Here is a 27,718-nt window from a genome sequence, read left to right as displayed (position 1 = left end):
TAGAAATTCAATCAATATTTATTTTGTTGTAGTTCAAAATTTTTTTTTTTTCAGTAACAAAAAATTAAAAATATTTTACAATATTACTTAACTAGATATTATACATAAAAATATAAAACTAATTTGGTCTGTGAAACCTGGTATCACACATTGTGTATTAGGTTGTTGGATTTGATTTATCTATATACAAAAAAAATGATCTGTTTATAGTATCTTTAAATATCCGTTTCAACACAAACTTTGGCACAATATTTGAGAATTCTGAAAAAAATTATTTATATTTTACATTAATTTTGTCCTCTTGAGCAAGAATATTCCAAAGAAAATCAAATAGGTATATAATATAGTAGTTATACATGTAGTTTAGTTTTTTATTTTAACATGCACATAGTAGTAAAAGTTTAAAATAAGATAATTATTTTTATAGTATCTTACTCGGCATTCACATCTAGTGCATTTCTTAGAAGCCCAACTACGTCCTTCTCTGCGCCTCCTTTTTACTGTGTCGTCATAACAACCACCTTTACTTGATTTTGTTAAATGTCTGATTTCGCGTTTTAATCTTTTAATGTCCAATTTAAGCCCATCAACTACTGACCTTAGACCTTCTAGTTTTCCCTCAGTCATATTCATTACTTTAGCCAATGCATCTTTAGACCTCAGTTCATCTATTTCTTTAGACGCATTTTCTCCGGGACAATCTAAAATACATAGGTATGTCTTTTATACAAATTATCAAAAATCATGTTATATAAATATAATATAATATTATGTCTATACCTCCATTGCATTCAAACCAAAGTCTTAGGTCAATACTTGGAATCGATTTGCATGGTAATAACTTAGGCGATTGTAGTTCTGGTAACTTGAATACATCTCTAGATGTCAGAGTGATATTATCCCCGTTATCGCAGAGAACTCTAGCTAGTGACGCTTGTTTGATTTGTGTAAGTTTTGCTGGACTGAAAGTTGAAGGGTTTTCATACCAGAATCTACAAAAAATAAAAATGTTAAGAAATCATACAGGCTAACAATTTTAATCAAATTTACGCACCTATCACCATTTCTCAAGTTTTTAAACTGTTCTATCAATAAACATTGAAACAACGGACCGACTTTACCTCCTGCTACTTGATCTTCGAGAATTCCACCGACCCAAACATCGATATTACCTGATAAAAAAAAAGAACAAATATAATGTTATTCGAAAGTAGCCAGTAGAAGTCAAATTTGGCTTACCTGGATGACCATACAGTTCTTTGAGTTTATTTCTCACTTCATTATCACTGATTTCGTTTTTGAGATCATCGAAACTTTCAGCTTTAGACATGTTACACACTGTTCTCCATTCGGTGTAACCAGGAATTCCATGGTCTCTGCTACGTTGTATGTTCATTGCCGCTAAATCTAATGATACGGCATGTGCTGATGTGAATAAATGATCGATTAACTGATCGTTCAGGTTTTGTCTGGGCATTTTTCTTTTAGCAGGTACAGCAAAAAATCCACGCATCAACGGGTCTGTACCTCCTTCGTCGGACAAACGCCATGGTGTGAAAAACGCTTTTCCCAGGGATAAATCTCCCTATGTACGATAATTGAATTTCTTAAAGTTTCATTTCAATGCTATTTCTACTAAGTAAAATACTAAAATATCATTACCTGTGGAATAGTAGTGAAGTTATCATCGAGTCGGCTCAAAACCGGATTAATGATAGAATGGCCAAATCTAAGGGCAGCTGTGGCAAACACATTGGATATAGACGGATTTACGGTTGGGTCGTATCCTTGATATTGGCCTAACATATCCATGCCCTTAGGACCAAGTACATAGGGCAACCAGTGTTTGTAGGTTATATGCTGCAATTCCGCGCCCACGATTTTCCGTGCTTCGTGAAACAAAACGTCTCCTTCCCAATGCGGATTAATTGTGCGTAATTCTCTAGCGATACGGTTGTGTTCTCGGATCCAAATCGTGTGCATGGCCAACAAACCCACCTGAAATATTAATTAATTTATTTTCTAGTAATGGTTGATAATTTTTACTGTTTTTTCTAAAACCCAGTCAGACTATATTACCTGTTCATTTGCTCGAATGTCACCAGCTAAATAACATCCCGTATCACTCTCCGTTAGGTCTCTTCTACAGTCCACTTCATCGGCTCCGGCTATTGGTAACATTTCTTTACCAAAAGTTGAGGATATACCTCCTCGCATAAGACCAAAACCAGTTTGAACTTCTCGTAATATAAACGAACGATCATTTGTAAATCCGTAGATCTTTAAACACATTTGTTATATGATTAAAATAGATGTTATTTATTAGTTATTACCAACAAAACATCTATCAAAACTATTATTTGTAACCGTACTTGTGAACCATCGATGAAAGCCGTCAATTGGTTAATTTGTTCTCTAGGCTGTAACTTATCAAAGAACACTGATGTCGTATCGGTGCCACATATGGAACTGCTTCGAATGAAATCCATACACCTCCGATTTTTTATGCGATCATCGTTTGGTGGTACGTCCATCGGAAAACATGGAAAAGAATAAGCACATGTTTTCTTACAGTCCAGACCTATAAATATAACATAGACGCTTATGGGTACAGTATTAAATTATCAGTAATAACTAACAGATTACTGCAGTTTACTGCAGTTTTAAACCACTATGTATATTACAGATTTCTACAAACCTTCCCAACTCTCTTTAGTAGTCGACGGTATAGCGTGATCCAAGTCATGGTCCAAAAATTGACCCCATTGCATTACCATGTGCGTGATTTCTTCGTCAGAGGTGATTTCGTTTGTGCGAATAATAGACGTCGATACTAGTCTAGCACCGGGCTTTTCGAAGCCATAGTACTTCATACCTTTAGTCCAGCCTACAAAATACAGGACAACGGTTATTTGACCGAAGCAAGTATTTTTCATGAGTTATTGTTATTATTAATAATTAATATTATTAATCATTAGTCTCACCGATCGGCGTGTTAAATCCGTTTTCGTATATTGGCTTCAAAATTCGCCTGAATTGCGTATGCGATGATCCCCACAACGGATTTTGTAAATTGTTACAGGTGCCGTCTATAGTCCGATATTTGGTATGAAAACACATGTCGCTACAGTTGGGCTTTGTTTGGTATTTCAGACATCCGGATAGATTTGCAATCAAGTCTAACTGTTCAACTGATAATAGATCTCTATAAGAAAAATCTAAAGAACAAAAATAAAAAATATTTTTATTCGGTGCTGCCTATAAACATTAATACAAAAAAAAAATTAAAAGATAACTATTACTTTCGGTCAAGTTAATTTTGAGTCCAGCTTGTACGTGTTTTCGAACGTTTGCTAAAGTCCTTTCGAAAATATCGGCAGATTTGGCCACATCTCTGGCAACTACATCTGGAAACCTAGACATCCTCATCAACTTTTCTGGATTCATAATTTTGTCATCGGAACCGAATAAAGAATTAATCGTAGCGTTTACCGCTCTATCGACTTCTAAATTGGCTTCGTGGAATGCCAAACTGACAAAACGGTCACCGGGAGATTGTTCCAACACGTCACCTGTATAGAAATCAAATTAAAATTATTATTATTTTGATAAAAACTGTAAATAATATTAGTATAATAAAAATCATTACAAATGTATATCAAGCAATAAATATTGTTTAAATAATTGTAAATTTAAATTTGTTATTAAATAGCATGGATGGTCATCCAAATTCCTTTTTGATAAATTTACACCAAGAAAATATTTTTCCTTGGGATATCGACTTGACGGGCAGTGTGATAAGTACAAGATTAGTATTATTTATATAGGTATATGCTAAACAATTTTAGAGAATAAAATATATACTTGTATAAGAAACGTATTTGATTATAAATAATAATATCTGTATAATTTTAAATAAATTAACATGATATGGAAAATAGTAATTGCTCGCCGCTAATCGAAGATACTGTTCTAAATATTCATCCGTAAGTTTAGTCCGGTATCGAAACGCAGTATAATACATTTTTGGTTTTTTATAAACAAATATGTTATAAATTATAACATTTAAAAATGTACCCATATTTGGTCGAATTATACTTTAAAATTATCAACGATCAATGCCCTTGATACATTATTAGGTTAGCTGCATTGAAATAATTATTTAATATATAAATATATAATAGTGTAGTAACAAAATTGTGCGATTTATAATATGTAATTACCTAGAACCGCAATTGTGCCTCTAGCTGACTCTTGTCCATGTATATTCTTGGCCGTGCACTCGTATACACCAGAATTAGCGAAAGATATGTTGAACAAGCGTAAACTTCCAACGCTATTGATTCTAAAATCCATTAAATCAATAATTATTATTATATCTACTCATTATTAATATACTAAAAATCTAACGAATTTTTTTTTTATGTGTGTAAACACTTTTTGGGGCACTAAAAATGCTTCCATTTAAAATTGTAGGAGGTTTCTGGTAGCAAAATAGATTTAGTTGATATTATGGAAGTTAAAAGTTAAATAATCCTAAAAGTAATTTTATAATCTGAAAAATTAAAAAAAAAGTGGAGGTTTATATTCAAATTAACAAATCGATTTTGTTTTTTTTTTTTTATGTAACTCAAAAACGAATAATCGTAGATACTTCAAAGTTTCACTAAATGCTTATATTATAGTATTTTTTTTTTATTTGGGGACATGAGAATATTCCAATTTTTTTTTAGTTCAGTTTTCATAAATGTTAATAAAAATTATTTACTGGGTCAAAATTTTTGAAAATTTAGTTTCTCTTGTATCTCTATAAAACATTAAGAATATATAAACGTATTTTAATATACATTTGAAGTAAAAATTTTGACAAAATTCGTAAAACCTTTTCATTTTTACTTAGTTTTGAAAATGTAACCAAGATTCTTCATAAGTATTTCATACTGAAACCATAAAATCTAAAAAATTAGACAATTATTTTGAATAAACAACTTAAATTATTTATTAAAACGAAAAATAACAATGTTCATTATTTTGTTATAATTTAAGAACATTATTCATAGGAATTTAAACCTTCATGTTTTTTACAGTATTATGAATTATACTATACATGGTAATGTTTTGGATTTATTTTAAAATATATATTATCTATTTATAGTTGCTATGAATTTATTTTTATTATTATACAGTATTTACAAAAATATGTTATTAAATATTAAGTACCTATATACATACGGTATTAAAATATATTATTATAATAATTAAATATTAATAATATAATAAATGCAATATATAGGTAAAAAAAACATATCATTACTCAGTAATATATTACTCTGAATACCGACTCCGTTTAGAATTATTTTTCGTATACATGAACATGATTTAATATCATTGAAATCAAATTTAACATACCAATAATTAATTATGACCCACTCGAAACCTTATGTATAGTAAATCGGTACAGACTAGCTTACTATTTTTTTTTTTGTATAATCTCATAAAAGGAATAACAAACTTTATTTAGCATATCTTTTCATAATTGCTATTATTGTTTATTGCTAGTTATGTTTTTACATTTATTTATTAGTTATATTTTTATTATCTTAATAATTTATTTAGTTTTTTATTGTTTTGGTGAAAATATATTTGACATTGTTTTTAAGTCAAATTATTTTAAGATATTTTTATTTTTTTCAATAGTATTTTTGAAAATGATTGACAATATTGGTAAAATATATTATATCAAAGCTACAGGGATAAAAATAATTTACAACTTACACCTTACATAACCTTTAAGGATTCAACCTTAATTATTTTTTAAGTAACTACGATGTAATGGATCATTATTTGGCAAGTTTTTTTAAAAATACTTTCAGTCAAAAAGAAAGTACGCGTATAGCGAAATTACATAAAATCTATTAGAAAATAAAATAAATAATTTGTAGCTTGCACTAACTTGTGGTTTTGATCTTGAACAAGATCAACACCATCTTTGGTCCAAGTGATGTTTGGTGTAGGATCTCCGTCAGCTTTACAGGGCACTTCAATGCTCGTTCTCTGCGGGGCTTCCATATCAAATGGCTTTATCAAAAGCTTTGGACGTCTGGGACCGTATCCTCTGACCTTTATTTCGATGTTGCTCTCGGCCGACCCGGCCAAATTTTGAGCCAAACACGTGAACATACCCCTGTCACCGTCTTTAGCGTGTTCAATACGTAATGTTGTTCCTTAAACATTTGAAAACGTGAAAAGGAATCAATAATAATATATTATTATAGTCTTAGGATATATATATATTTTTAGATAGAAAATAAAGATATATAATAAATACTTTCGTTGTGGAACGATGTCCTCGGACCCGGTATGGCCGAACGGCCGTCTTTGAACCAAGTTACAACTGGTTTTGGATAGCCCTCAACTAGACACTGAAGTTCAACAGTAGCACCAGTCTTCACGGTTATATCACGGGAAGCGCTAACGATGACTGGTGGAGCTAAATACGACAAATATCGGTTTGTGGAATAAAATTATAAAAGCCACTTTAGTATATTTCAATTTTTTTTTCTTAGTCTGTATCTTTATAATTTGTCTACAATTACTTTAATTTACCAAAATGTTGTTATCAACTCACATTAATACAGAAGAATTTAAATTAAAGAAATTCACTGTTGCTTATAATTAAATAAAATTATTTGGCTGACATTTTGAGAAAAATTATTTATAAAAAGGAGGTCATTGGACCACAGGTCACAGAGTTATACGGAACGTATATAATACGAGTATAATAATAAAATAAAGATTAATGTATTAAAGATATTAGTAAGAAAAAAAATCCACTAAATAATATAGATTATATAATTAAATAATATCTGATTATTTGGAAATTATAACGAAAAAATTTATTATCATTAAATATTATTGTTAATACACACTATATAGGTTTCTATATAATCCATATGCGCCTATTTATTTACAAATTATAATACTTATATTTCATAACTTAAAAAATATATATTTTATAAATAGAACTGAACTCCTAAAAATATATTTCGATTCACCCCATAACAACCAAGTGATAGCCAAATCAAAAACCATACAAGTTTTAGAACTCGTATGATAATATAATCGAGTATGTACAGGATATTACCGTTTACGTTAACCATCGCCTCGGAAGATACTCTCCCCAGATAATTGGACGCCACGCATTTATAATGACCGACGTCCGTTCTTTCCACTTTCGATATAATCAATGTATTGTTTTGAAATACCTACAGTTAAAATATGTGAAAGATTAACATTTTAATCAATAGTGCAATAGTTTTAAATACGTTTTGGGAACGTACTAATAATTAGTTTTTCTTTGTAATAATTATTAATAACAAAGAAAAATAAATAAAAAAAGTCGATTACACGACAATAAGTACTAAAAAAAACGGAGTATCGAGTTTTCTTCATCATTCAATAAGTAATTGTAATGAACGTGTTAAATTTAAATTCAACGATAAATTATTGTATGTTTATGAATAGTTAATAATATTAATCAAACTAATTTGCAAACAATTTTCAACATTTTATGTTTACACAATTTACGAGAATTAATTTCGTACTAAACTTAAACGATTTTTGATCGACATTTTTTTAACAGCAACATGCAATTTTGTGTAAGCCGATTTGTCACAAAATTACTGAACGATAAAATCACGTAGGAAAAATCGTACCTGTACTCTTTGGCCAAATTCTAGATTGATGTCGTCTTTGGCCCACGTTATAGATGGTTCAGGCACTCCAATGGCTTCACACGCGAGTCGCAACTGATCGCCTACCGACACCGTCTTGTGGCCCGGTTCTACGATTATTTCCGGAGGTGCTATTATACAATGCACAATAATATATAAAAACCATACGTCAAATTCATCACATTATATATATATATAACAACTCATTCCCGACAACAGTTAAACAATAATAATCCATTAGGGCAAAATGCACTTACAGCCGGTTGGTGCATTTGACTCTAATATTATTTTGGCTGGTCGTGACTTCAACTCGACGTTTTCTTTTTTTACCATGCATTCATACGTTCCGACATCCTTTAACGACGTGGATTTGATCATTAGTCCGTCGTTGGTCATCGAATACCTCGAATCGCTCATATCAATCTCGTTACTGTTCACATACAACGTATTAATATACAATACATGTAGAAACATTTTAAATACGATTTATATTATATGTTTTTGATTTTAATATACTTTGTTTCGTTTAAGTCTTACTTATCGCGAGTCCAAATCGTTTTCACGTTCTGGTTGCCTTCCACCTTGCACGTGAAAAACGCCGAACCTCCGAACGACACGGTCACGTCATTAGGTTCTTCTTTAAACCGCAACTCGTCTGAAACCCAAAAACGTACAACATAAATACGTCACTATTTCAAGCAATATTGGTAGATTGAAACGTACATCATATAGGTATTTTATATTATATAAAGCATATTATAGTTAATTAAACCGATTACTCACTACAATGAAAATCATTTTCGGTCATTTCCATTAACGATTTTCCACTCATTTCGACGGGAAACTGACACGTAGCAGTGAACTGACCGGATTCTTCTCCCGAGTTGTGACTTTTCTTCAGTACGTTTACCAACCACAATATATCGCAATCGCACGTCAACAGGTTGCTGTCAAGCCGTCTACAATAAAAAGCATTTTTGTTCTGTTTAGATACGCAATAGTTCAAACACCGGAAGTATAAAAAGGTATTATAACAGTTATTATTATTCTTATTATATATAATATATTAATATATTTATATTTAACATAGCTTATGTCAACTTACAAACGAGCCAATGACGTTAATGAATCAAATGTACCCGGTGGAATCTTTCTTATCTTGTTGTTGTGTAAGAATCTATTTAAAAAATGTGTAATTTAATTATTTCACTAGGCTATATGCATAATACAATCACAATAAAAATGTACTTAATGATACTTACAGTCTTTCCAGTTTTGTAAGTCCCTGAAACATTTCCAAATTGAGCTTTTGAATTTTGTTGAAATGCAAGTATAACTGCTCCAAACTCGTTAAGTTATTAAAAACCCTAGGCTCGATATTTTCGATTTTGTTTTTATACAAATATCTAATAAATAAATAATTTATTATAGAACAACGATGAACACACACACACATATTAACAATTTATTTTGTATTCTTACAATAATCGAAGCTTCGAAAGATTTGCAAATGCACCATTTTTCAGTTCATTTATATTATTGTTGTTCAATAGTCTGAAAATATGTTTAAACTTTGGATTATATTTATTGTTTATTTATGAATTTAATGTATATAATTATAATACAACTACTTACAAAGTGTTTAACTCTGTCAGATGAGCTAATGTTTTCGGTTCGACATCTTTTATTTTATTAAATCTCAGGTCCCTAGAACGATATAAAATCATTTAGCAATTATTATACAAAATATACGATTATTTAATAGTATTATTAACGCTTTTGTTATGTAAATTATTTTACATGTTTTTCTATTTGTCGCGTGTATACAGAGACCGAATATGAATACACAATTATTCATAAGTGAATTATGTAATACTAATCTAATGGTTTTTATTAATATTAAAACCAGCATACAGTTAAATTATGGTTGTCATAAAAATAATTTTTCCTAAACTATATGTCTTAATATATTGTTAATTTCGAGACTTCAACATTAAAACATATGCAGTGCACAATATACAGTGTATGTAACGATTGTGACGCCATTACGACAAATTAATTTTGTCAAACGATAATTATTAACGTTATGCAGACCACTGACTAAATAACGTAAAAACAGCTTAATATTATCGATACTGACGTATATTATTTACAATACACATTTAATTTTGACCAAAAACAGTAATTTTCTAAATAATACGTAAATGCATACCTAAAATGGAGCCCAATTGACAGTAGAGATTAATTTAACTCAACGAATACAAGCAGTTATAATATAACAAATATGTGTTCATACGTATACAATATACATGTTTTAAAATACAAATTAAATTACTTAAAATATATTTTACTTCACTTTCATAGTATTATTTTTAGGTATTTTAAATAACTTCATGATAATTATTTAAAGTTGTCGTTAAATTCTAAGTTGTAGACTACCCTGGACTTCCATATAAGTTTTCTCATAAAGGTGCAGTACTTAATCTCTTACTAGATATTATAGTTATAATTATTATTGTTATAAATAAAATTAAATAATAAAAAAAAATTACATATTTTATAATCACAACGTTCTTGTAATAACATGACTTGATATAATATTATACCACAGTATTTCAAAACAATAAGTAATTTTCGGTATTCAATCTTAAAAATAACTTCTATACTACCTCCTACATTAAAAAAGTAAATCACAATAATGTATTAAAAATTTCAAAATTTTGAAGTCAAATTTCAGTTAATTTGAAATGATATTTTTTTTTAAATAAATGTTAAAATAATAAATGAATTATTTAGAAAGCAAATCATTAAAATTTAACTTTTAAATATAAATAATTATTTTATTTTCATTAAGTAAACACAATTTTCGTCAATCTGGCTAGTTCATTAAATTTGGTCTGTATATGCTTGAACAGGTATAGTAATTTAATACAAATATTGATCAAATTTTATTCACTCTAATACATTTTACAGTTTTGAAAAATCATGATAACATACTAAATTTAAAATGTATGTGATACGATCAGACGATTGAGAAAAAAAAATCATTATAACTATACAGTGTACAACTACACATCGTATATTATTATGTATTATAATATAAATAGTAATATATAATGTAATATTATTATTATTATATAATATATTTAATTATATTACGATTCTAAGGACCGAAACAAATATACGAAATGCATATAGAATTCGTTCACTGAACGCGGAGAGAGGAAAAAATCAATTAAGTCGGAGGTACACATGTATGGATCTCGTTTTACTCGCGGTCCATTGTGTTTACTCCGGTGTATCGCGATGAGCGAAACACACACATGTGGCATACACGTGGTTCCCAAGCCGGTGCATAATAATGTAATAGACTTACACACGATTCGTCGAGTTTGACGACGTCGGGCCATTGATAATCATTATAATGCGCGTCGGCGGGAATATTATGTTAGGTATATGTACGGCAAGACGTGTGCTCGGGATACTATAATAATATTATGATGCGTATATCGTGTACTCGTATGATATTCGTTTATCTTTAATTGTTTAATTTGAATCTTTTTGACGGAAGAGCGGCGAACCAGTAGACCGCCACAGCCGTTGGACCGCCGCCAACAATGATAAAATACAAAGTGATTCGCCTAGCATAATCACCTTCCTTTTTCTATAATACTGCAATTCTTTAAAATCTGATTTTTGGAATTTTAAAATATACTTAAAGATCAAATTTTCAAATTCCTTATATTTGTTAAATCATTCAAATTTTAATTTAGGTATATTAAAATTTTCCAATAAATTACCCATTAGATAACTTACAGTAAAAAAGGCGTTTCTCCTTTGAAAAACAGAAATGTATATCATGACATTGCTTGAATAATACAAAAAGTCTTAAAAATTTGACAGTGTGGTCTTTAAGTTAAGTATATTTAAAAATTCCCGGTATGTATTAGAATTTAAATAAATTCATTAGGTTTTAAAAAATAGAAGTGAGAACTGAGCATGCTTTTTGAATCACTCTCTACAATATTATACATATTCTTCTACAATATAGTTACGCGTATAATAGCAACAATAATATCGTCATCGTAGTAGTCGTCGACGGCTGTCTTCTGCAGCTGTGCTCCTCTCCCGTCACGACTCTATTACTTATTACACCCACACGTGCCGCCCCGTAAAATAATATTATCATATTTTATTATAATTATCTAGAATTCTAGAGCCATACACAAGCCATATAATGATAGTATTATGTCTTCTGCACTTCAGCAGCATGGGCACAGGTTCGTACGGTAATTAATAACGAGATGTGTGCGTGCATGGAAATACGTTATATGTAATATCATTAATTATTATACATATATACACCATGCATGTCATAATCATTATACGTATGTTCCATCAATCTTACATATACATAATATTAATAATATATGCTTCTAACCGGGCGAATCTTCTTTTCCACATTTTTTCAACAGGTACGCGTGCGTATATGGGTTGGGTACTCAGATACTGCAGTGCAATGTTATGTAGGATTCAAGTAAAAGTATTTGAATATTATTACCTTGACCTCGCCTGCCGGGGATTTGGGGACAACTGCCTATTTGAGTATTTTTTAAAACTAAAATTTCGTATGTTTCCAATCTTAATAGCAACGATCGCTATTATAGTGATCGGAACACAAGTTGCAGTATTTAAACGATCGGAAATTGGGTTTGTGCGATACTGTATTATACGATATAACCGAAACACTACGTGTCTGCCTATCTTGTTTTACACATAGTTTTTTTTCATAATTAAAACTTTAGACGGTCCATAAAACGCGTGAACATAATCGCCATACACCTTGCAGCCGGCCACGGATTTCTCGATATGGTAGGTAGATATGTAAGAGGTATACACGTATTGAATTACAATGTTTACACGTGTGCTATTAATTATTGTTAGGGTTTTTTTAAGCCCCCGTGCAAGTGTGGACTCGGTAGCATATAGCGCGAACGCGATTGCAGGAGGAGGAGTGGTCTAAAATCACGAACGTCGATGAAAATATAGTTATCGAATTCAAATGCGCGTTTAGTTATACATTATAAGTGAATATAATATATTATTATAACTGTATAAACGTTTATTGTGACATTAAAAACATATTATTTAATATACTACGATACCTTTAACAAATACCGTGATGGGATAGCTCATGGAAATGACCCGACATCCATTACTCGCACGGGTTTTTAATTGGTTTTCGTCGTTCGGAGATTTCAAATGGTTTTTACTTTTCCGACGTTATATACTATATAAATTATACGAAAACGGAAAAATATCCATTTAAGTATGAGAGATAAAAAAAACGAGTCTATATACGCATCGTGTATAATTATTAGTAGTTTTTAGGTAAGTGCTCTCCCCACCCGTCCTAAACAATTATTATTCAAAAAGGTATTTTTTTTTTTTGCTTGACTATATCACCCGCCCGCCTGCCCGCCCGCTCCATTCTCTAAAATTGATATTCCATTTAGCACTTGATTGCTAGTTGAACATTCTATCTGCAGTAGTTAAAATATTCATTTTCTATCCACCCTCTTTTTACACGGTGCCCCATCCTTTTTATTTTTCGCTACTTTTACGATATTAAAAATATTATTTCATTGAAATAGGTAGAGTGTTAAAACTAAAATGCACTTACATGACACACAACAATAACTGTTAGGTTCTCGGTCAAAAAAGAAATTAAAAATATCGTTTTGAACTTTATTAAACCCAAAAAAATAATGCATATAAATAACTTACATAATGTAATCGCATAGACCTCAAGTGGATCGTCATCGATCACCCACCTCATATAATACGCATATCAAATATTATTGTATACTTCTACTAACGCGAACGAACATATTTGTTTAAATATAAAATATATCTATACAGTATTAATTTGTCTAGTACTCGTTATAATCGGACAATTTTTAAAAATGTAAATAGATGAATATTTTAATAATAATAATATTAAAATCTCCCCTATAAGCTTACATATATTTAAAGTTTAAACCTATTATACAATAAATCCATTATCCTTAATATGCAAAGTTAAATGACTCAAAAACTATTCGTTTGCATTTTAATTTAGAGTTTAAATACCTACATTAACATTTTCAAAATAAAAATCATCCGCTTAAAAATGTATTTAAAAAAATAGAGATAGAATCTTAAATGTCTTAAAATATTGAAGTACTTGAAAATATATTCTTTAAGATAACTTACAAGTAAAAAATGTTAATAAATGCAGTAATAAAAAAAAAATTATGATTGAATAATAAACATGGTTAACGAATCTCCCTGTATAATAGCGCAGAAATCTGAAATTGTCAGCAGAATATAAATTAATTAAAATATTTATGTACCTATAAGTATTTTTATTTTTAGACGATGATTTGTATTTTATTATTATACATTCTACCGGCTGCTGCTATTCTAGATATTTCAGATTTTGCGGAGGTAACGCAACATTATTTTATCAAAAATAAAATGTATCATTTATTTTATCTGTGGCGGATCTTGCTGAGTACTACGTAGTACTTACATAATAATAACGCTTATTATTTGTATAACACAAGCTATGTTATTATTTTATTTTGATGTACCTACAATCTACATGCCCCGTATAATCCACCAATAAATTGTTTATATTTAAATATCTTACACATTAATAACTATTCAAAGTATAATGCACTCTTTTATAACATCTCACTTTTATTTTTAGCGCCCTAATTGCCATAATGCCATGAAAATCTACTTATTAAATGGTTTACCACATTATATAATATTATTATAAATTATAATTTATAAAATTCTCCCAAAAGCAAAGAGTGGCGCCATCGGAAGTAGGTATTTAAGTGTACACCTAATGCATATACAGAATCTCCCCTGGAGGGTATATTATATGTTTATAATTACTAAATTACTTCATTTAATTATCATCTCAATCGTTTAATATTACAATATTATAATAGCCACAAATTTAGATTAAAGATAAGAATAATATATCGTTATGTATATTTTTACTCGTGATTAAAATAATAAAAAAATGAATACCTAAACGATAATTTGAAAACCGACAAAAAAACTTTACACATCAAATAATCACCACTGAATTGTGGTAATATGAAATATTATATAGGTACCTATATACAATATAATATGTAAAGTAAAAAGAATCTTTGTAGTTTGTTTGAATTAACAACCTACCTAATATTAACATCGGTACCAAAGACGTGAAATATAAACAAAATACAATAAACGCGTTTTTATTTCTTCCGTGTTGTTAGATGTAAATTTTTTTTATTTATGATTCAACATAGAATTATCTATCTGTGATCTTTGCACAGTTTTGAATTGTAACGATTAATTTTATAGAATATATAATAATTTAACTTGTATGCGTTATTAAGCAACATCCTATAAAGTTAATCTGTTATTTGTATTTACCATTTATACGGGCTTAGGATGGTATTATTTTATTATTATAAAAATCCCTTTAAAAAGATAATATTTTAATAAAAATATCCATTTTGTATTAAATAAATATTTAAAAAAAATTAGTTGTGTATAAAATATTTAACTTTGAACATTATTAATATATTATGTATATATCTGTAATACCGTGTGAGTATAAACTAGGTTTATACCAATATACCAATATATTGTGTACATAGTTTATTTATACAAATAATATATACTTGATTTTATATTTAAAATAATACTGCTTCAAATCAAACTAAAACTAGACTTTAAGAATAAACTTGAAAACTTCAAGCAGAAACCAAATACGATTTAGCAGCCAAAATTTAAGATATAACACTCGAGAACTAACTCAACAACAGTCCAATAAACGCCCCACTTTCAAGATGCACAACATCAAACAAGAGTTTACCTAAATCATTTTAAGTATACTTATATTTGTACAGGATAAATAGGACACAGTCCGTTTTTGTGTACCTATTTTTTTCTTCCGCTCGGCGTAAAATTAAGCGTTGCCTCGGGTCCTACAGACGTGAAAAACGACGTATCGGAACACGCACGTAACCGGTCGTTAATAAATTACATAGGGCCCGGCGAACAACGAACATCCGATCTAGAACGTTTTCACGATATAATATATAGACGCGATCGGGCGCATAATCGGCCTATATCATAATATATTATGTATTATACGCGTATATGCATATACATTATATATATATTATAGTATATTAGTATAATATAGTCCGGTACTTCGGCGCGTTGAGTAAACCCTCCAAGCTAAGATAATATTATTCTCTACGTAACGATATAATAATAACATAATAAATAACAATATAATATTGATATATATATATATATATTTACACGGTCTGCCGATTTTCATCTGTCGGGCGTCTTATTTATCCGATGAGACCGTGTTATACACTCATATAATAGTACTATGATATGTAATATGTGTCTGTATATTATGTTGTATAAACGATTACGATAATAAATATAATAACACACCGATATAATATAACTATATACATATTATACATTGCACGTATTCGTACTTTTAACATTATAATGAGTATATGTAAAGTCATGATATATGCACGAGCTGTCCCGATGAAAATAATGAGTTAATATTATCGTGATTTATTGGACTAGGTATACGTCTCACCGCCGACAATTTTCGGCAAGTATACAAACATGCGTCGACGACGGCCGCGGCACCGCAAATCGGCTGCAAGCGTAAGCTTTTAAAATTAAGAGCAATACGATAGAGATAAAACACCTATCATTAAATTTAAATATAACAACATTTTGAAAAGTATAGTATAATATAATATACAGTAAAACCTCGAAAAGACGGAACTTCGGTAAAACGGAAACCCTGGTAATATGGAAAAATTTTTTGGTGCTTTTTTTGAACCCCGTCAAAACGGAAACTCTGTTAACACGGAAAAATTGCATGGTCCCAAGCGATTCCGTCTTATCGAGGTTTTACTTATTAATTTAAAAATATTATCGATGGGTTAGTACTTAAACTTTAAACTTTACTTTAAAGTAAATTACTTGTATTGTTATACACACAGAGATCAATGGCATTTTCAAATACAATGTTTGTGACAAAAAATAATTTAACTATTACTATATTTACATTATTTTAACAAAAAATTACAATCACTAAAAAAAAAATAATATACGCATTTATATACGAACTTAAAAATTAAATACCACGAAATAAATTTAAAGCATATAGAAAACCTTATGTATAATATGAGATGCCCTCAAAATGTCTTCATCATCTGTTAGATTTTACAGAACTAAAGACTTTACCTCTTTAATCCGTCATATTTTCATATCGTTTTATTTTTAAATCCATATCCGATATTAAAAACTTACTATCAGAATGTATCATGTATATCGGCGAGAGTTTAACCGTTGAACGAAGAGTTCAAAAACTGACAAGCCAAAAATATTAATTTCCAACTCATACAGTCACACATCTATATTCTATGCAGATATAATATAATTATAATATGTCCGCCAACTATTTTGATAATTTTATATGTCAAACATGTGTTATATGTACATCTAATGATAGTTGGAGGGCGCTATGGGTGCTTATTAGTTATTACTAGGAGAACATAAATGATATATAAGCACCCTCTAACTTAAGAAAAACGTGTGCACACAGTCATATACGACTTTTGAAATTTCGCGATGACGGATTTGATGCCACATTTTCATAAAGCCATGAGACGATTGTAACGCTAGTGCACGGAAATCTTAAAATTTTGTGACATATCAAAATAGGGAATTTTAAGAACGAAAATTAGATTTACAATTTAGTAATACAATATTATTATGTTTAAAATCAAGTAAAATAGTTATTGTACGTGATCTTAAAGATTCCATGTATTTATTATTTGCAAAACGCAAAATAGGTGCTCGATTATACTTAGTGAAATGAACAACTTAAAACTCTAATGCCCTCTGTGTATTATAATGTAAATAAATTATTTATATATATATATATAGAACACAGTCCTAAAAATGTGTACCATAATCAATGTGGACCGATCTAAACGCTTGCAAGATAGATCATCAACACGTGTTGCTGCAACGTCCTGGAACAGCGACAATGGGCACTGGCTGATTATTATTAATAGATTCGGTTTCCGGCCCGGCTATTTAACACCAACCATTTCTTGTACATCGCGGCGGCCATCGCCAATTTGTAGCGAAACCCAAAAGTATCTATATGTATCCATATGTATCATAAATCTTGCGCTGTGAGGTTCGGTATTAATAATGTATGTGCGGATCAATTATTTAACGATATTAATGATAATTGATAATATTTAAAAAATAATATAAACGAAAAAAAACATACGACTCAAAGCAAAATATTTCTAAAATATCTCCTTTTAAATTAACGGCCAGGATTTTAAGAATGCGGTAAAGAGTTTAATTTTCTGATCAGTGAGTTTTCGTGGTTATTTGGTTATTTTGCGTAGTGTGATATTCTGGTAAGTTAAGATTTTGTTTAATCCTTCTCCCTCCCACACACACACACACACACACACACACACACACACACACACACACACACACACACACACACACACATAGTTATTTTATTAGTGTCTTATACTAATAAAATAGTTTTTAAACTTGGGAATTTATTTTTTAATAATGTAATTTTAAACATACAAGAATGAGAGTTTAAAATTAATGTTTGATCTTATGTGTTGATTCCAAGTTAATCTCTTGTCAAATGTAAGGCCTAAATATTTAACTGTATGATCTGATAAAAGGTATAGTTATATTGTTCATCAAAAATACGGGCAGAATCAACGTCAAAATGTCCAAAGTTAAAGTATACAATAGATAAAAATTCAATGGCAAGATTGATCCCCAAATACATGCTATATACTGTTAATAATATTAATAACGTCTACCCAAACCATCATCAAACGTTTTGTTTTAAACCCTTCATCAAAGTTAATGTGTTGTCTTGTGGATGTTTAATCCTGACTGAATTATAGGATATATATATATATATATATAATTCAAAAATGTAAGGTACAATTTAACAACGCCATGGTCGAGTACGTAGAAATTTGTAACATCCGCGGTTCGTGCGTTTATCACGATTATGTCGAATGTAATTTTCTGTTTTGGTGGAACAGTTTAACTTTACCGAACACTATCAACGATGATGAATATATATAATCATTATTGTTGTAAGGATCGTACTCAAAGATTTATTGACGCATAAATCGTATGCTTTTTGTCGAAACGTCATAATGTGTTACTATTATATACAACAATAACCGGTTTATTTTTGTGTGAAATCTTGATTGAATATAGTCCAATAGCAAAAAAAAAAAATATGATACGTCATATTTTATGAAATCGAAATGACGGTATTCATCGTGTCTGAGCTGTCGGCACACTGGTAAAACAAAACTATTTCTAACTGTACTATATCATAATATTATACGAGATATCAAAATACAGTCGTACTCAGAACGTCCTACCCAAAGTTTGACGAACACAAGGTACATACAAATTATATATATATGTATATAATATATTGTAACTTAAAACCATGCATGCAGCATGCTGTATCAGTGTATCACGTCTGAACGACAACCGTATAATAGAAACGCTGTGTGGAGGGTAGAGCTCGTCAAACGAGGGATTTAATACATCAACACAGTTGCATATATAATAATATGTGTATTTTTATTTTACCCAATTGCGATTTTTCATCATATTATACAATGAGTATTAGTAGTATGTAATCACAAATCCTCAATCACTATTAATATATATTCTATGTAGATTTTTTTTTATTAGTATAAAAATCCACATAAAATGATGTTTGTTTATCGCCGAATCGAGACGTATTCATAAGAGTATTAATTGTAGAGAGATAAGTAATCGCTTATACTGCATTTGCGTTTATACATTTTTTTTACAACTTTTTAAAAGATAAATAATCTATACAGACGTATAAAATAAATTACGTATCATATCAAATACATTCGTAACATATGAATCGCTTGATAAACGAAGTCATCCATTGATATCTCACATTTATAACTTACAAATATTAATATAATTATTATAATGTTATCTAATACATACGTTTTGATCCCAGATTTTTGTTTGTTCATAGTAAATTAATTTTTATTATGCTGTACCCATGAATTTATTTATTTATACCTAGTTCAGTATTTCTATAATATTTCATTATATGAAATACGGTGACCAAATAAATTAAAACTTGAAATCAACAATTTTGAATTTATTTTATGCATTAAAATATACTTATCATAACATATTGCATGCTTATATTTTTTTCACCGTATAAGCAATACAATAAATATAAATTATAATACACCATAATATTATTAATATTATGTATTTATGTTCTCGAGAGGATCAATCAAGATCGAATTAGGTTTAATTAAAACGTCAGTTAATTTTACGTGTTATAGTTTTACAGATTTTGAATAACAGACCCGATACTGCACTTTTTATTAACTTTACATTAAGTCATTTAAAAGGATTCAAAATCCTAACACTAAAAAACTTGGATAAATAGAGAGACACATATAAATCGGGCTGATTGGTTTTCGAATTAGCTCATAATATATTTTAGATTTTTTTCACACATTATAAATTATTATATTTGATGACGATGATAATATTGTCGAGATTTTTAATTTTCGAGAGTAAAATTGAAAGGACATTGACTCACATCCAACAATTATAGTTTATAATATACTCTCATTAATAAAATAACTTAATTATAAGTATGAAAATTATAGTAACAGGTTATCGTTTCGAAAACTGAAATATAGTGGTTTATTTTATAGGTGATATCCATTTAATTTAAGAGCTTGTGATAAAAACTAAATATGTGAAACTGTGAAGATATGAGTATACCGTGTAGAACGACGCCAGTAAATGTTTCCATGTTATAATCATGTATACGTGTAGTCAACACCAGTTAAGTAACATAAGTCACTGTATCACAATAAAATAATAAAATATAATAGAACCGGTTACTTGTGTTGCTTGGGTTATTGGCATAAATAACACGTTTGCACGCTTAGGTCACAGGTCGAAACACTCGAAAATGTTTGTTGTTTTTAAACCTATAATGATATTTTTACGGTATAAAGTAAATACTACTCGAAGTTATAGAGTACTGTAAATTGAAATACATTTCACAACTATAATAAGTTTAGTATAGGAATACCTGTCAAACCAAAACGATAATTAAGTTCACAATAGTCGAATTAAATATTATTAGGTAAAAGGGAAAAAATTAGAAAAAAAATTAAAAACTTAAAAGTACAAAGGTAAAATATAATTTTCACTAGATTTTATTTACATAACCACATAGATATGTAAAAGTATTATATTGGAAAATATTATACTCATTTGACGGCATTTAATCACTGTAATGAATTCATTATTTTTAATATATTATGTTTATAATGTTTATATAGCTATTACGTATGCTGTAATAAAGTGCTAAGCTAAAAATGATCATTGATTAAATTTATTTATTTAAGCAATAGTATATAGTATTATGAACTAATAATAATCGCATTTTAATATGTAAATAAATAACACGATTGTCCAAGCAGTTCTAAAAATATTGTTTTAAATAATAACTTTTTGTAGGAACTGTTGTTTTGGTAGTACGTCGTACATCATAATTCATAATATTACTAAGTATGAATGTCAGAACTCCGTGGTCTCCATGTTTGATTGATATAATACGAGAACTATCGTAATAACTATAGTGGAACTAGTGGGAGTATGATTCGACACTTTTTCGTGAATGATAGGAGTACATATATATGCGATGAAGATTGATGACACATGATTCGACTCGACAACCCCTATATGACTAAACATTGGAGTAATTTAGTTCCTCTGACTGATCATTATTATTATTATTAATTTTGAATAACCTCATTTTGGATTTTTAGTAACCAATATTGTAAGTATACCTCTAAAATCTAAATTGTTCAATTCGTTACAGCGAAGAAACAGAAACCAACCAAACAATTAGAAATTTGTTCGGACGTATGCATTTGTGCCCTCATCTCAGTAAGTTATGCGTCCTAGCTTCTACCGCAAACAACTTGTATTTAATATTTATACACCAATATTTAGCCTACATTAATACATTATATGCTTCATTTGTACATTAAATTTTATTATTATAGTTTTACAACACTTCAACTAATATAGTTGTCGGACATTTTATTTTTAGTTAATTTAATTCATAGTATATTTTATATACCTTTGGCAATTCACTCAATTAAACGTCATCTATTTCTATATACGATATGTACTAGATATACTCCTGTATCTATTCAGTAATTATTTTATTTCTCGTAATGACTCGTAAAGCCCACAGATCAGGTTATTCATGTGTTAGGTTCGTCATATTATTTCTATAGTTAATATACTAATTGAAAAAACCTCTTTGAAAACATTTTAAGAATTCCTACCGTGATCATAATATTTGATAGGCTATATTATCACGTGATTATTAATTTAATTTACTATTCTATAAAACCATCGGTAATCATAAAAAAAACATAATTTAAAATGATAAATAATATGCATTAAATCTACTACCTACAATAGATCACTTATATGATTTCTTTGATTGATAAAAACGTACAAATGATTGCATTTATTACAATGATACATCTTATAAACGTGTTAAATTATTTAAAATCGATTGTATACCTCACGTTAGAAAAAAATTTTTTATAAAATATGATTGTATATAAAGTACGCTTGTTGTTTGTTTTTACATTATAAATCCTTTACGTACTTAATTATATAAACGTTACAAATTTAAAATGAAAAATCAATAAATTGAATCTCAAAACCCTTTAGGTATTAAATTATTTAAAACTCTTTCTAGCTTTTAAAAACGATTTTTTTTTTTTTTAAACATGTATTCGTATTTTATTAATACACATATTACAATATTGTATTAAAAATTACTTTAAATTGTTCTCGCTAATCTCAGTTTGTCTGTCTATAATATATAAATTGTATTTTTTTTCTTTCGGTTTCACTAAATACCGAATTCTATTTGAATTTTGTATAAATGACATTACTATTATTATCTATTTTTATTGTATAGTATTATGTTTTATTACTATACGTATTAATATAGCTATATTGTAAATCGGACATTGATCATATGAATTAAAATAAATATTTCATAATGTTTTTTAGTATACAATTTAAAATAATTTTTAACAAACTATGATATTATGTAATAGTAGTAACATATAATCTTTAATTATACATCAATAAATATTAGTGTCTATACATTTTAAAATTTATAATCAATGATAATATTTGTAAGACATGAGTATTGACTGCATTGTTACTACTACTAATCATACCTCGTAAACTCATAATTTCAATTACGCCCAATTATTTAAATCTTTAGACATGGACGACTGACCAATGAACGCCAAGAAAAATCACTATTTACGTAAATTAAGTACTTTTTGAGACATAATATACATTTCGTATATATTATTATTCCAGATGTTCTTTGTATACTTTTAATCTTGATCTACAAACATAAACCACAGCATAATGTGTATACATTATACTCAGACTTTAAAAAATAATAATAATAACAACACAATCTCTCTGATTCTGGTTCTCACTCGTCATTCATTATATAATAATGTGTATAACGTACATACAACAAAAACGGAAAATCATATATACCTATTATAGATAAAAGTACAAAAATTTCAAAAACGTTGTGCTTAAAATCGGGAATTATCATGGGTTTTGTGAGTTATTGTTTATGTGCGTCATAAAGCCTATATTTACTAATTTCACACATCCGAGCGGAAAAAAATAATAAATTGTAGGTAAGCATCTACGACCTACCTATATTATACGGCTGTCGGCTAAAAAAAAAGTTTGAATTCTAAACATATATTTAATCTATTTCTCTTTGTAATTTTAAATTATAATACCATAATATTACGGTTTTTGGTGTTTTAGTTAATTGCCAATCAAAGAAAAGGAAATTTGCCACTTTAGTGATAGAATATTTTAAAATAACACTTGGAGATATTTTAAATTATCTCTTTTTTAAAGACCTATTGTATTTTCAACATGTGTATAAGTTATTTACTAGTTGATTACTTAAAATAGAATTTGAAAATAAGTTTGGATTTCTCGTCTTGTCTTATTAGATCTTTCTAACAATATTTAAACAAATTTGAACATTATTGACTAAACAAGGTTTTACTTTAAAAATTGTGTATGCATTTTTATATTTTCATCGGTTAATTACGCTTTTTCAGATTAATAACTGGACAAATTAGTTATATATTATAACTATTATATATCGATATCTTAAATCGATTCGAATTCATTTTCTAAACCAAAAGATTTTATATAACCTTTAGTTTTAATACTCAATGTTTGATAATTAAATTTAAAAATGCTCAAAAGTTTCTTTATTTTTACCTACTTGCAATAATATGGGTAGAAGTATTGTCCACTATACTCACTTTTAAGTTGAAGGGTTTAGTTAAATTGTAGTATGTGGTTTGGTTGAAATCGACTTATAAATTTAAATTTATAATTTAATTATAGCTTATATGTTAGGTAAGGTATATATTTATTTTATTTTGCGAAAAGGATTTGAAATAAATCATTAGGTTGTGTATGCAAACATTGTAAACGTGTAGAATTATAAAAATACCAATCTCGTGTGCTATATTTTTACGTTTATATTATATGTAGGTACATTGGTATCAATGGTAAGTATATTGTGTTTCTATTCCTGCGTATAGTCTAAACATATCGGTGTACATAAAAAATATGTATGATGTAAATAAGTGATAACGTACGACTAGTATAATAATATATTTCAAACTGATACACAGTGTTATATTTTAACGTTAGCATGCGTAGATATACTATAATAACAAAGGTTAGGTTAGTTTATAATCTTATATTTCAAGAAAGGTTTCTGTATTTTGAATATTATGTTGAAAATATAGCTAAATTGTTTTTAAACTATTTTAAACCAGTTATAATCAAAATATTTTCTTAACGTCCTATAAATATGCTTAGGTAGGTATGTAGCCTTTGATAACAAATTAGAAACAAACATACACATCAGTATTGAAATGTAAAACTATAAGTACTTATTCAAGAAGCATTAAAAAAAATAGGACGTTTGTAATAATTAATAATGATCAGCACGAAATTAAAAATAATTTAATGCAGTAAAAAACATTTAATATTCTTGCGCTGATTGCATTTTTAATTAATTAATTTAAAAATTTAAAAGTTATAATTAACAATAATAAAAACTATACATTGAATTGTTGAGATTACATTTTAATGTTATTCTTCTGATAAATATAAAATTGTATTGTTTAAGCTTTAAAGTATAATTCAGTGGTTTTTACAGATTTAATTAAATTTAAAAGTTATTACATTCATAATAATCAACAATCTTAAGAAGCTGTATATTAAGACTAACATCGTAAACAATTATCGAAAAATTATATTTCTTTTGAAATACAAGTCTAATATATTATTATTATTGAAATAAATGTTAACCTACTAAATACGAAATAAACAATATTTAAAAAAACTATTTGATAAGCACACCTAGAAATATACACAAACCCTAAATTTTGTAAAAATATAATAAAAACATTTTCATTCATGCACGAGTACTACCTAATATAAAATTAATTTTGACAGGATTTACACAAAGTAACAAAAAACGATTAAGTTCATCCCTGTTGGCAGTTAATGATAAATTGAATCTAACTCTTATTTTTTCGATTACATTTAAACAACTACAAATATGTACATTTAGGTTTACACGTTAATATCGATTTTAAACGCTTACGAAACTACAAAATAAATGGTCACAAAAGATGAAAAATTTTTTTTTGTCTAGTCGGAAACATAATAATTCTAAACTTTTGCCTGTATAGCCGGATTTTAAATAATGATGCCCGCGGGACATCCCTAAACAACGTCTAAAAATAGATCTCCTAACCTAACCCATGGCGAGTAAGAATACAAACATAATAATACATGTTTAATAAACAAAAGGAGGAAGTGTTCCGGACCATTCCTACAAAATATAAATTGTGTTAAATAACCCATAATATATTTTTTTTTTAATCCAATTATGTACTTTACATTTGAGATTTAACACATTTTCTGCAAGTCATGAAACAGTATAGACTACAGAGTACAGTTTTATATTTTAATTGACTTACGAATGTATAAATAAAATTCGATGTGATATACTTATATAAGAAACTTATCGTTTTAATACTATATATCTTAATAGGACACTACCCTCGCATGTGTTGTCTCCGTCTTAGCGAATTTGCGTTTAGTAGAATCATAAGTAGAGCTATTGAGGTGTGCCCCGTGTAAAGTACGTGGTGGCACCCCATAAACAAAAAAATCTCTATATATAATAATTATAATTCTTTTAGATTCTGAATGAAGCGAGTCATTGCTGTGTATAATAAATATACTCGTATGATACTGGTAAGTGAGGTAACCAGACAGTTTATATTTTTTTTAATAATTTTATTTTGTGACATATTACTAAATGAAATACATAGTATAGTACAGTATAAATTATAATAACAACATTTTTTACGTGAGGTTAAGTTTTATAGAAATATATTATGCACTCCCTACATATGAAGGCTGACTCTGCCGATAAGTAAAATCAATTGTGTAATGTTGTTAGATTTATTATATAAGATAATATTAGAGTAGATTAACCTAATATCAAAGTTAAAGATAAGAAAATTATCTGTCCTTAAACGTTGGCATTTTTTCTTTATTTTCATTTTTAAGCTAGAAAAGAGCATTTTTAAATTTTAACATTTAAAAAACTCATAACATCTTGCTTAAAAATTAAAATATCATAAAAAGCCCCATATAATTGCAAGTTAATTCACTTTAATATTAAATCTAACAACACACAATTGGTTATTAAATGCAAATTTTCCATGTTGTGTGTTAGTAAGACGAACAAAACACATGCGTGGGTTATCGATTTAGCGTCTTCCTTAATGACTTTATAACTTCTCAATACTTCAATTAGATACCTATAACTTCTAATTAAATTACATTTAATTTATCTTCCCTCGAGTTTTTTTTTTAAACATTCTTGAGTTGTTGGTGAGTGCTGATTGTGAATTCGAAGGATTAACTAATAATTAACTAATTTTTTTCTCAGCTATGATACTGAAAAAATCTTAGTTTTTAAACTTAACACACGGCGTTCTATCTTTGGGATTATCTCCTATGGACACTTACAGCACGGTGGTAGCCGGAGATATGCGGTCGGGTATCCGGTCAAGATGCAAGAACATACAGCGGACAGTCGTCTTGAAGCACATACATTTTGCCGGACATTCAGCGGCGGCCGAAGGAAACGACGACAAAGATAACACCAATAACAAAAGTAGCAACAGCGGAGCAGCCATCGTTTTCCGAAAAACAGCGGTGGCGGCGGCGACAGCGTCAGCGCGACGCCAACTAACAACGTGATACATCGGCCGAGTCATCGTGCGGACTGATTGCATTCTCGCATTGCACACTGCACGGTCGGCCGTCGCGCACGTGCCACTGAATAATAACGTATAATAAAATCATAATATACATTACTGAACAGGGCCGGCGCGAGCGCGATCTGCGTTGTTTGTGCGGTTTTTTAGACTGAAAATTTACTTTTTTTTTTTTTCGTCCATTTTAGATGTATCTTTTTACAGGTACAAATCATATAATAGAATCCATAGTATCCACGGATTTTATTTGTTGTTGTATTCTTAATATTCATTCTAAATGTATTTCATTATATTACTTGGGCTAAGGTTTTTATTATAACTTCT

The 27,718-nt window shown here is 28.7% G+C and overlaps 1 protein-coding gene across 1 annotated transcript; it reads right to left on the bottom strand.

The window, feature by feature from the left end:
• LOC113560857 (peroxidasin) lies at positions 1-27,443 on the bottom strand. Its single transcript, XM_026966964.1, has 24 exons — positions 27,144-27,443; positions 9,369-9,440; positions 9,216-9,287; positions 8,996-9,139; positions 8,839-8,910; positions 8,517-8,692; positions 8,271-8,388; positions 7,991-8,163; positions 7,716-7,864; positions 7,145-7,265; positions 6,329-6,490; positions 5,954-6,224; positions 4,224-4,345; positions 3,303-3,572; positions 2,985-3,218; positions 2,699-2,887; positions 2,373-2,581; positions 2,080-2,280; positions 1,663-1,998; positions 1,240-1,585; positions 1,055-1,172; positions 781-992; positions 436-701; positions 1-261 (listed from the first exon to the last, which is right to left on the bottom strand). Exons 1-24 carry the CDS (start codon positions 27,410-27,412, stop codon positions 229-231), a joined length of 4,335 nt encoding a protein of 1,444 aa, XP_026822765.1. The 5' UTR covers positions 27,413-27,443; the 3' UTR covers positions 1-228.
• Positions 27,444-27,718: the final 275 nt, after the last annotated feature.

The sequence above is a fragment of the Rhopalosiphum maidis genome, chromosome 1 (genome assembly GCF_003676215.2).
Source record: "Rhopalosiphum maidis isolate BTI-1 chromosome 1, ASM367621v3, whole genome shotgun sequence".
Taxonomy (NCBI): Eukaryota; Metazoa; Arthropoda; class Insecta; order Hemiptera; family Aphididae; genus Rhopalosiphum; species Rhopalosiphum maidis.
This window is presented reverse-complemented; position numbering and strand designations above follow the sequence as displayed.

Bases quoted from the DNA above. Each gene is read 5' to 3' on its own strand.
- LOC113560857 (XM_026966964.1), bottom strand. From the start codon at position 27,412: ATGCAATCAGTCCGCACGATGACTCGGCCGATGTATCACGTTGTTAGT. The intron at 8,911-8,995 runs GTAAGTATCATT...TTTTTTAAATAG, and splicing joins CTTACAAAACTGGAAAGACT to ATTCTTACACAACAACAAGA. The intron at 8,164-8,270 runs GTAAGACTTAAA...GTATGTGAACAG, and splicing joins ACGATTTGGACTCGCGATAA to TAACGAGATTGATATGAGCG.